The 12,808-nt window shown below is 36.4% G+C and overlaps 1 protein-coding gene across 1 annotated transcript in view; it reads right to left on the reverse strand.

Annotated features, from left to right (window-relative positions):
• Positions 1-770: 770 nt before the first annotated feature.
• The window catches only part of LOC117989428 (connectin-like), a 130,670-nt gene continuing 118,632 nt past the window's right edge, over positions 771-12,808 (reverse strand). Inside the window, exons 2-3 of the mRNA XM_034976784.2 lie at positions 2,506-3,544; positions 771-1,375 (exon numbers count right to left, since the gene is read on the reverse strand). Of these exons, the coding sequence (XP_034832675.1) occupies positions 897-1,375; positions 2,506-3,535 (1,509 nt within the window). The 5' untranslated portion in view covers positions 3,536-3,544 and the 3' untranslated portion in view covers positions 771-896. The remainder of the gene's footprint in view (positions 1,376-2,505; positions 3,545-12,808) is intronic.

Below are 12,808 nucleotides of genomic sequence, written 5' to 3' on the forward strand. Positions count from 1 at the left end.
AATCAATTAAGTAATTATTTTTTAAATAATAAGTGTGCTTCCTATAATATTTGCTTCAGCAATTGGTCAAAATATTGTCGCTCTAAAAATAGTAGCCAATATGCGGCCAGCCTAAGATTTAAACAGTTAAGTTTTTCTTTTAGAAATATCAAAATCAACATTTAAATTAATTTATATTTCATACATTTACTTACACTTATATCACATTTCTTTACAAAACCCTTATTTATATTTACATTACTTACAAACCTCATAATTTCTTTGTTATTTTAATTAGATACGGTAAGTTACGATTATTATAGAAATGAAATCATTTGTTCCTAGTAAATTCATCGATACATCTATTTGTTTTGAAATCGATACTTTATATTATTCTATTGCAAATAAAATATTTTATAATAATAATTGGCAATATTACACAATATTATTTAATCGAAATATATAAATGTGTTTAGTAAAACATTTTTATAACATGCATTAACTTGATTTCGCAGAAATATAACATTGTATTTATTTATCTACGACAAAAATATTAACATTGTAAAGGGACGAGAAAAATATTTTAATAAAGCATACTTAAAACCGAAATAAATTAATAATTTATCAATATAATATCCTTAATAATTTCGATACGTTACTTAGAAACTTTGTTATTCGTCAAGAATTGTATGGTATATTTTGGCAACAACTTATTAACAGATAGACGGCCGCACTCAGAGTCGCTTAATCGTTACTTAAGGCATTCCTTATCCATACTAATTCATGCCTTAAGTAACGATTAAGCGACTCTGACTGCGGTCGTAAGATAGATAAAATATTAATTTCGGCTGATAGGGAATTTTCAAAATGTGTCTTATGAAACAAGTAAAATTCATAATAATTTCACAACATTGAACTTAAAACCAGATCACCATTAAATATAACAAAAGTACAAAAACTAAATGATTTTTATCTAATCGCAACGGAGATGATGAATATATAAGATTTCTATAATCTTTGGCCTCATTTTGAGATGGATACGTGTATGTACGATCCGTAACGCTCTTCACTTCAGCTGGACAAGGGAGCAACTCTACAGGTATTTGCAACAACGTCCTTTCATTATCAGCCCTTACTTTCTTCGGTTCATCTAGATAAACATCATCAGCATCCTCACTTAACTCATCAGGCCCATCCAAATCGTTCCTAATCTTTTCCACCTCTTCTAAATTATTCGTACTCATTCTTTCATAATACGTGAGATGAGAACTTAAAGCTGGATCAGCGTTAAATTTGCAAATGAAGTTTTCCAAAGACGTTCTTACTTTGATACTCTTCGCTTCATGCCGGAGTTTATGCATCCATGCCAGATGGCAATCGCAGTCGAATTCGTTTCCTGCAACAATCGTGCCTTAATTAATCTTTAATTGAACTAATGAAGTCTAGCGTCGGATACCGAGTCTAATTGACTTTTATATTTAAATTAAGACCTTTTCAATGGATAATTTAGAAATGGAAAAGTCTTTTAAATAAATAGTCGTAAGCGATATTACGTTTATTGCGAGAAATTAATTTCTCTTTTTTCTCTCGTAAAATGAGAGAGAATTTACACAGCTAATTAAATAAAACATTTCGTTTAATTTCGTGAAATTTTGTTTTAATTTAGGTAGGTACCTTTATTTTTAAAATGAAAGGTTCAACATTATTCTTACAAATTAATTTAGATATTAGATTCATCATCATCATCATTATGACCAACCCATCGCCGACCCACTACTGAGCATAGATCTCCACTCAGAATGAAGGGTTTAGGCCATAGTCCGCGCATATATCAGTCAGTCAGTCTATCGGTCAGCTTTTCCTTTTTTATTATTTAGAACTAGCGTTTGCCAGCAATCTGCGTGTTATAATTTATTCCAGGCGTATTAATAGCTTTTGAGGAAAAGCTATCTATTATTCAGAGTCAAATAAATAAATAAATAAATAAATAATCATTTATTTGCAAGAATGTTTGTACAAGAAAGATGGAAATTACACTATAATCAGAGGCCATAACATTCTACTAAATTAATAGTGTGCAAATATTTTTGAGTACCAATTTTTAAAATAATTACTTAATCACTCAAATCACTAGTTCCGGAGATTACTCCGTACATAAAAACTTACAACTTACAAATTTTACCTCAATACAGGATGTAACCAGAACGCTAGCAAGAACATAGCGTTATTGTTATACCACCTAAACACAATCCAATACCAGTAAGTAACCATTTGTGTCACTTTGTAGTTTTAGTGATTTAGTATTTTTCAAATGTGTAGCGTGCAAAACCCACCTACAATTGCAGCATTGACTCCGAGTGACCTACTTGTGCAACATTCATTGACCTCTAGCGTCAATCAGATGTTTCATTTCTAATATATCGTGAACAAAAATATAGAAAATATAGGATTTTTTTAATTTGCTTTGTTGCTAGCGTTCTGGTTGCACCCTGTATAATATTAGTACAGATAAATAATGTAACATACCTTCCAAATAAATGAAGCTTTTCTGCATCTTCAAGTTATCGTAAATCGGCCGTAGGTTTTCCATTGTGAATCTTTTTAACTTGTTATGCCTTAAATCTAAGGCTGACAATCCTCTAACACCTTCAAACAGCCCATCCGTTAAAGTTACCAACTTGTTGTGACTTAAGCTCAATTTTTTCAACTGTGATAACCCATCAAAAGTCCTCTGAGCTAATATATAAATTTCATTATAGTCTAACAACAACTCTTGAAGGTTCCACAGTTCGATGAATGTAAAAGAATTTAGCACGGCTACCTTATTTCTCCTTATGTCTAGACGTTTCAAGTTAGCGAGTCCATCGAAACACTCTTTCTTCAAATCACTTATATTATTCCTATCCAGTTCTAATTCTAATAAATTAACTAGATGCCGAAAAGCACCGTCTTCTATGACACTTATGTTATTACTAGTTAAAAATAGTTTTTGTAAGGCCGGTAGCTCATAAAAGGTGTCCGTTTCGAGTTTCCTCAATTTATTCTCATCTAGCGTTAATATCGTTAGATTGGGTAGATTATAAAAAGCGTTTTTACTTAGGACGACTATTTGGTTTTTCGTCAAAGTCATCTCTTGTATGGAGGTTAAGTTGACGAACGTGTGGCTCTCGATCTTGAGTATCGAGCTGTATTTAATGCTAAAGTGCTTCAATTTGCGTAAGTATCTTAAAACCTTCGTTGGCACGAAGCTTAGTCCACCGTCCGCTCTAACATTAAAGGCCAACGTCTCTATATTTGTCTGTGAAGTGAAACTGGGCCATAAAGAATCTGTCTTGTCTATACCGCCGTTGAATACCCAGCATTCTGTTTTAATTGCCTCGTTTATTTCTGGGCTGTTTTCGCAGTAGCAGTGCACTTTGGAGTCTCGATCGCTTATGTCGCAAATGTTTGTGGTTGTTTGTATGATCTTCTCTTTCTGCTTCCTCCTGTTGGCGTGTAAGGAGTCTATTGCGAACAGCAACAGTAGCAAGGCAGCGGGTATCTTTTTAGCCCGCATACCTCCTACCTGTAACAAGAATTATGCATTTTAGTTTATACTAGCTTATGCTCGCGACTTCGCCCGCGTAGACACAAATTTCAAACCCCTATTTCACGCCCTTAGAGGTTAAATTTTCAAAAATGCTTTCTTAGCGGATGCCTACGTCACAATAGCTATCTGCATGCCAAATTTCAGCCCGATCCGTCAAGTAGTTTGAGCTGTGCGTTGAAAGATCAGTCAGTCAGTCAGTCAGTGAGTCAGTCACCTTCTCCTTTTATATATTTAGATATTTCTGACGACCTCCCTGGTCCCTGGTAAGCGATGTGGTCTTATTAGTGGGAGGTCCCGGGTTCGATTCCTGGCAGGGATTTGGAATATTATAATTTCTAAATTTCTGGCCTGGTCTGGTGGAAGGCTTCGGTCGTGGCTAGTTACCACCTTACCGGCAAAGCCGTGCCGCCAAGTGATTGGCGGTACGATGTCGTGTAGAAACCAAAGGGGCATGGGTTAATTAAAAACTGCCAAACCCCTTCCAGGTTAGCCCGCTTCCATCTTAGACTGCATCGTCACTTACCACCAGGTGAGATTGCAGTCAAGGGCTAACTTGTATCTAAATAAAATAAAAAAGTATAGTGTCCTGCCGACCAAACCATAGCCGGCCACGGTATCCATCAATCACAGAGATTAATGAGCAAATGGCACACGAGATATTATGATGCACAAGTATGTGCACAAACACAGGTGCAGTTTCTACCCTTCCTCTCATATTCTGATTGGATGGAAATCCGACACGAACGGAGGGAGATAAGGCGCAGGACCGACGGCTTAACATGCTCTACGAAGCACAAGGGTGATACACCGTCAACTTCCTAACTTCGGGCTAGTATCTTCTAAAAATTTCTTGACAGAAAAACCTATCACCAAAATTTTTGGCCCTACCCGAGAATTGAACCTAGGATTTCGTTTGCAGTCAACCATGTTAACTACTAGACTAATGAGGCAGCATTATGTGTTGATAAAGTGGATTTAGTACCTAGGTACTAGGATGGTTTAGTTACCTAGGTAACTAAACCATCCTAACCACGAGAGTAGACAATGAGGCAGCGTTTTGTGTTCATATAGAGTAGATTTAGTAGGTAACAAAACATGGTAAAGAGCTGAGAGAAGCGATCTGAACACCTGCAATTATTGTAAGGCTTCGTATCCAGTATATACTCAATTTGAGGTAAACTGAGGTTGGTGAAATGGATATGTCTACTCATCCGTTTAGTACTAAGTTTAGTACTTGCTAGTTACTCGATTAGTTATGCAATGGTAAGGGAACCGTACCCGTAGTACAAGATTTTACGTCTCACCAAACCAAACCAAATTCGAGAGTCGAAATACTTCCGCGTTACAGTAAAATGGACTTAAACAGCCTTGAATTGAAGTCAAATATTCAATGCCACTGATTTTAATTTCGCAATGTTTCCGCTTGGAGCGCTGGCTGTAGATCCAGTTTACTGTAACGCGGAAGTATTTCGACTCTCGAATTTGGTTTGGTTTGGTGAGACGTAAAATCTTGTACTACGGGTACAGATGAGTTAACACATATGTAGGTACACACATTACTGTAAAATACTATAAGGCCCTTTCTAAAAAATGTAAATATAATAAAATACTTCGTCCGCGTGGGTTCAGGTTTTTAAAAATCCCGTGGGAACTCTTTGATTTTCCGGGATAAAAGTAGCCTATGTCCTTTCCTGGGATGCAAGCTATCGCTATACCAAATTTTGTCAAAATCGGTTGAGCGGATGGGCCGTGAAAGGCTAGCAAACAGACAGACAGACACACTTTCGCATTTATAATATTAGTATGGATGTATGACAGAAATGTCTTTCAGCCATTTGTTCTTCAAGGTTGCCTCATCAATATGCTAATGTTAATAGTGCTAGGAATGCCGATAGATGTAAAACTAAAGTAATGTTAGGGTGGTAACTAGCCATGGCCGAAGCCTCCCACCGGGCCAGACTAGAAAAGAAATTACAAAATTCCAAACCCCTGCCAGAAATCGAACCCGGAACCTCCCATTAATAAGACCACAGACTGCGCCAGGGAGGTCTTCAAAGTGTGGCATAAAATTAATTTTATTAGGCAACAAAATATGCAAGCCTAGTCGTGACAAAGTCGTAAGCCCCAGGACCAGTGGAGAATAATAAACAGGGCCTATAAAGGAATAAAGTAGGCTTAATTGAAGATTTTTAACAGGATCTAATTAAAGCTTTTAATTGAAACACCTTAAAAAATAATGAAAATTCCCTACGCAAAACTGTTTTTTTTTTACAGGTTTGGGTAATTACCTTTTAAACTTGGGTCTGGAATGATAATGAATCTGCACGGATATTAAGAAAATATCGTTTATAAAATAAATACATACTTAAAAACTGGGCAAATGTGAGACAGGGTCGCGCACCGAGCGTTCCGTACTACACCTACAATCGTATTTTTTCGACATTTTGCACGACTAATCAAAAATTATTATGCATAAAAAATGAATAAAAATCTGTTTTAGAATGCACATGTACCTAAAGCCATTTCATAATATGATACCTTGGTATAGTTAGTTATCTTACTTTGAAAATCGAAAAATCTAAAAATAATTATATTTTGTTCTTGAACACATTTTAATTTTTTTGTGATGTTACCAGAAATTCACGGTTTTCGGATTTATTCCTTTCCTTGTGCTATAAGCCTACCAGCCACATTTCATGATTCTAGGTCAACGGTAAGTACCCTATAGGTTTTCTTGACAGACACGACGGACAGACGGACAGACAGCTACTGACAACAAAGTGATCCTATAAAGGTTGCTTTTTTTCCTTTTGAGGTATGGAACCCTAAAAAGTAAAGAAAATCAATTAATCATGAGCAAAAGAGGAAATCACGATAACCTTTTCGCGTGCCTTGAAATCAAAAATTCTTCTTGTATACTCGTAAAATTTCACTCAAAACCTCAAACTGCTGATTGGCAGTTCTGTATACACCCCTTTTCATTGTTCCCTTCAACTTGGCTAGTTTCAGAGTTAATTAACGGGCCATTTTCATTGATATAAATGTTTCACTAGATGCGGCGCTTCATGTAACGCTTCGCAACGGCGGAAATGAATTCGAAAGTACTTGTAAAAGTTTAGTTGAATAATTTTTTTTTTTAAAATGTAATTCCAAAGTTAGCAACACTGTACTCTGTGAATATCCTATGTGTATAATACTTTGTGGTAAATATTAATAAATTCACCACAATGTTCACCACAGAGAACTATATACATAGTATACTCACAGAGTACAGTGTTGTTAACTTTGGAATTTCATTTCATGAGATTCTGGTCTACCTATAACAACATGTTCCAACGAATATCGATGACCACACTTCTCTTAATTGAATCCGCACTAAGCGCATTTTGTAGAAATTAAACTTGCACGATATCTCTAAATTATTATTGACCAAACCACTCCATTGGGTTTCAACATTAATTATTGTGTTAACCTTGTCCGTGTACTAAATTTATGGAGTTATTGTTTCTGTGCAAATTTTTTCTTGGTTTAATAAATATTGTGGCTAATTCCTTTGTACACAATTTCTAAACTAAACTAAAATATCACGTCTAAATCTATTGCTATCCCTTTCATAATGATGCTTGCGGAAAAGGAAAGCACTAGATTTAGACCTGTTAATTTAGTTTAGTTTAGAGATTGTGTACTAGAGAATCGGCCCCATTGCTTAGTATTCACGTTATTATAATATTTGAGTACATATAGGTAGTTTATTAATACCTATAGTCTGTTCTAACTTATCTATGTTCATAAAAACGGACTGAGTCTAAAGCTGATTAGTCTACGATTGACAGGAGTGTGGACACTGATATTCGTTGGTGCATGTTGTTATGAAGCGCCGCATCTAGTGGAACATTAATATCGCTGGCCATTTCCAAGTTGAATAGTTGGTTGATGTGCAAATTTACTCGATTCTGTATAATGAATTGAGTTGGACAAAACTGTGTCGTTAGTAGAATTCAAACTTTGTGCATTAGCGAGATTATTACAGTGAGGGTCCAGTGTTAGGGTGATAAAGCACTGAAACCACTGCAAGCGACGCTATAAGCTCTATATACAGACTGCTCCGTACTATCATTTATTATTTGTACTAGCAGATGCCCGCGATTTCGTCCGCGTGGAATTAGGTTTTAAAAATCCCGTGGGAACTCTTTAATTTTCCGGGATAAAAAGTATGCCTTTGTCACTCTCGAGGTCTTTGTCTATACCCATGCAAAAAAATCAAGTCAATCCGTTGCACCATTGCGACGTGATTGAAGGTCAAACCAACAAACCAATAAACCAACAAACAAACACACTTTCGGATTTATAATATGGGTAGGTAATGATATTATATTATCGACTAAGTCATCCCACCCATGAAAATAAGCGTAACGAGGCAAGCTACAATATACTAGCTAGCCATAGCTTAGCATAAGCATTGGGTTTAATGCTTATGCTTCATGAAAGTTACTTTAATAGAGTTACTTCATTAACAGTCTAATTAGTATAATACTAAGCGTCCCGAGCCAAATGTTCTTTATTATAAAGATTTTATAAATCCTGAGATTTGTATTCAAGAGCAGTGAAAAGTGATAACAGCCTAGTCACCAGTGGTTAAGATGTCAGTCTTTAAACCGAAGGGTCCGGGGTTCGATCCGAGCTCGCACCTCTAATTTTCAGAATGATGTGCATTTTAAGCAATTAAATAATATCGTTTGTTATATCGTGAGGAAACCTGCATGCTTTGGAGTTCTCCATAATATTCTCGAAGATGTGTGAAGTCGTTCAATCCGCACTTGGTCAGAGTGGTGGAATATTGCCTAAACCCTTCTCATTCTAAAAAGAGGCTCGTGCTCAGTAATGTACCGGCAATGTACCTACAGATAATGATGATTATCACATATTGTATAAAACGGGTACATACCAAGACTAATTAGGCAATTTTTAGGATGATTATCACATTAAATTCGATTTTCTAAAGAAAATCAATATATCTATCTATACAGGACGGATCGGGCTGAAATTTGGCATGCAGATGGCTATTATGACGAGAACATCCGCTAAAAAAGGATTTCTAAAAATTCAACACCTAAGGGGATAAAATAGGAGTTAGAAATTTGTGTAGTCCACGCGGACAAAGTCGTGGGCATAAGCTAGTTTGATAAAATAATATCAAACTTATATCTTTAGATATAATTTTTAACTTGAGTTCTACGCCAAATCAAATTGCATAATCGGCTAAACGTCCACATTACCGTCGGATTGTGCTTAGATCGTAAAATCCGATGGTATTAGAGTAACCCGTTTATACAAAATGCAGACCATGGAGCGCAATGCGACACCACGCTTCTGCTAGCCCGTATTAGGACACGGGTGACTTGTTTGATGGTTTAGGTATTTTGTTACTACAACCCCCGTGCGGGTGATGTGTAGAGAATGGTCTATTTTCCTGTACAAAACCGGCGAAGTACGAGTCAGGCTCGAACACTGAGGGTTCCGTACTACAGTCATATTTTCTCGACATTTTGCACGATAATTCAAAAACTGTGATGCATAAAAATAAATAAAAATCTGTTTTAGAATGCAAAGGTGAAGCCATTTCATATGGTACCCCACTTGGTATACCTAGTAATCTTACTTGAAAGTTGAAAATAGCAATATTTGTTCAAAAACACATTTTAATTCTTTTCTTGTGATGTAAACACAAATTCACGGTATTTAGATTTTTCAGACAAGCAGGTTTTCTCACGATGTTTTCCTTGACCGTTAAAGCAAGGGATATTTAATTACTTAAAAGTTAAAACGCACATAACTCCAAAAACTTAGAGGTGCGTGCCTAGGATCGAGCCCCCGACCTCCGATTAGGCGGTGAACGTCCTAACCAATAGGCAATCACAGCTTTTTATCGCATAGCGTTATGTTATTCACCAGTTTATTTAATTTAAAGTTAGATAGGTACTACCATAATGTACTCGCAATAATTATGTTCCGCGTAACTTTGACGAACTATAATTGCTATAGTCTAAAATCTTCTCAACACTAATTAAATATCAAGACACGCTATAAACTTTGCTTAATAATGAAAGTTCGTGTGTAGTTCATGAGTAAACTAATTTTGAGTTGCACTTTATACATTCATAATTATTTTATTTTAAAACTACCTACCTACATTAATAGTATGTATAGTATGTATGTAAGTATAAGACTACAGAGGAATGTGCAGTGCTCAGACAAGCCGCCAAGCGCTTACGAGCACGAAGAAACCAATATTGTGTTTTTTCTGTTTGTGTGGAAAATAAATAAAATAAATAAATAAATAAATAAATAAATCTAAAAAGGACATAAATAATACTAATTTCAGGATTTAATAAAACATGACATTACTTGTTGAAACTAAGAATTATCAATATGAGCAACCCATCGCCGGCTCACTACAGAGCATGGGTCTCCTCTCAGAGTGTGAAGGGTTTTGGCCAACGTGCGGATTGGCTGACTTCATACACTTTTGAGTACATTACGGTTAAAACCTCTGGTGTTAAGCTGTGGTAGCCTAGTGGTTAGGACGTCCACCTTCCAATTGGAGGTCGGGGGTTCGATCCCGGGCACGCACCTCTAACTTTTCGGAGTTATGTGCGTTTTCAAGTAATTAAAATATCACTTGATTTAACGGTGAAGGAAAACATCGTGAGGAAACCTGCATGTCTGAGAGTTCTCCTTAACGTTCTCAAAGGTGTGTGAAGTCTGTCAATCCGCACTTGGCCAGCGTGGTAGACTATGGCCAAATCCCTTCTCACTCTGAGAGGAGACCTGTGCTCTATAGTGAGCCGGTGATGTGTTGATCATGATGATGACGGTTAAAATCTCAGGCATGCAGGTTTCCTCACGATGTTTTCGCGCTGGCAAAAACGAAGACAGGTGATAGTACTGATGATACTATGAGAATAAAAAAACCTATATTTTGTAAAATTTCACGATATATTGTGAATAAAACATCTGACTGACGCTAGAGGTCAACAAACGTTCCGTATGTAGGCCACTTGGAGTCAATGCCACGTCATAGGCGAGGCATTGACCCGAGTTTTGCACGCTATACATTGCGGGTTTGAAAAATACTAAATCCCTAAAACTACAAAATGAGGCAAAATATGGTTATTGGTAGGTATTGGATAGTGTTTACGCTAAGTTTTTGCTAGCGTTCTGGTTACACCCTGTATTTAGCTATTTTCTGATGCAAGCAAATGCACCATCACAAAATAGCTGAAAATTGGCGTGAAATTACTGAACATCATAATATTATACACTCACGCCTGTGTGTGCCGTGCATACCGGCTTTTACAGATTATAAGAGAGGTTTCTATTTTAACATATGGTTGGATTTGCACTTGGTATGTCCGTCCGTTTCTGTCTGTCATACATACTAATATAAATGCGACAGTGTGTCTATCTGTCTGTCTATTACGTTTGTACATCCATTCAACCGATTCTGACGAAATTTGAGACGGAAATGGCTTGCTTCCCGGAAACGGACATAGGCTACTTTTTATCTCAGAAAATCAAAGACATCGCAAGGGATTTTTACAAACCTAAATCACGAGCATAGCATCATTTAGTAGTCTAAATATATAAAAGGAAAAAGTGACTGACTGACTGATTTATCAACGCACAGCTCAAGCTACTGGATGGATCGGGATGAAATTTGGCATGCAGATAGACATCAGCTACGAGCATAGCATCATCTAGTAGTCTAAATAGATAAAAAGAAAAAGAAACTGACTGACTGACTGATCTATCAACGCACAGCTCAAACGACTGGTCGGATTGGGTTGAAATTTGGCATGCAGATAGACAGCAGCTACGAAAGGGTTTTTGAAAATTAAATCCCTAAAGGGGTAAAACAGGGTTTGAAATTCATGTAGTTCACGCGGATGAAGTCGCGGGCATAAGCTAGTATTTTATAGGCGTTGTGGTGTGGTATAGCCTAAGACCTAAGATTTAGTGTAGTATAACCCTTAATTAATATAATTATGTTTTTGAATTGTGAGAAGACGAAGAATAAACGTCGAGCTAAGTGAACGTGTTTGCTTTCAATACTTCCCCTGTACCCAGCACACCTCAGCGTCAACATTTCAGCAAAGGTCGTGTTCAAAATAATCAAACGGACCGGATGTCCCAGTCCCGGCCACACTCGTGTGTCCCGGCCATCGAGACCGGAACGTCGCATTGCGTGTGTCGGCCTGCAGCCACTTCGAACGGGTTAGGTCGCTCTAATATCATCCGATTTTACGAGCGAAGCACAACCTGACGGTAATGTGAACTTTTAGCCGACTGCGGGATTTAGCGCACCTCGCATTTACTGACAATTTTGATTAAATATCGAGATATAAGGCGGTAAATTTTCGTTAGTACACATTTCGTATGTTTGGATTCTCAAAAAAAATTCTGAATTAGAAAGCATGAAGTGTGTAAGCTTATAGATACTTACCTCCATTATTTTTTTTGTCATCGTCAAATATCAACCCATCGCGGGCAAATTAATTTTAAAATGAGAAAGGTTTAGGTCACAGTCCCAATCCTGACCAAATGCGGATTGGCAGACTTTACAGTTTTGAAAACAATATGAAACTTACGCATACAGGTTTCCTTACAATATTTTCATTCACCGTTAAAGCAAGTGATATTCAATTACTTAAAACGCACATAACTCCGAAAGGTTAAAAGTTAGAGAACCGAAGTCTTAACTATTTCCCCTTTTTTGGTATAACCCCTTTTTTCAACTATCTCTATTATTTTAATTTTTTATGAAATTATTGACTACACAATTTATACAAGTACACTATTTATACACTATACATATATTTATACCTAAACCATTGCCAAAAACGAGCTAAAATAAAAAAAATATTAGACTATAAAGTTCTATAAGTAGAATAATTTAGTCTATCTCTGCCAATAGCGTTATTAGTTTTTTCACACTGTCATACATATTGTATTTGATTAATTGAACTCTTGTTTTGTTAGGACCAGTATTTCACAAATTGAAGTAGACATTGCAAAAAAAGGAAAATTTAATATACATTAGGTACCTACCTACTACAAAATAAAAATAAAAATCTGTTAAAAAAGTGGTGCGCGTATGTGCACGTCAAGTTATTTCTGGGTTGTTTGAAATATTTACATTCAATTTGTTTTCCAAGCGTGCATTTATAACGTGGAATGTAA

Source organism: Maniola hyperantus, chromosome 16 (assembly GCF_902806685.2).
Source record: "Maniola hyperantus chromosome 16, iAphHyp1.2, whole genome shotgun sequence".
In the NCBI taxonomy this organism is placed as follows: Eukaryota; Metazoa; Arthropoda; class Insecta; order Lepidoptera; family Nymphalidae; genus Maniola; species Maniola hyperantus.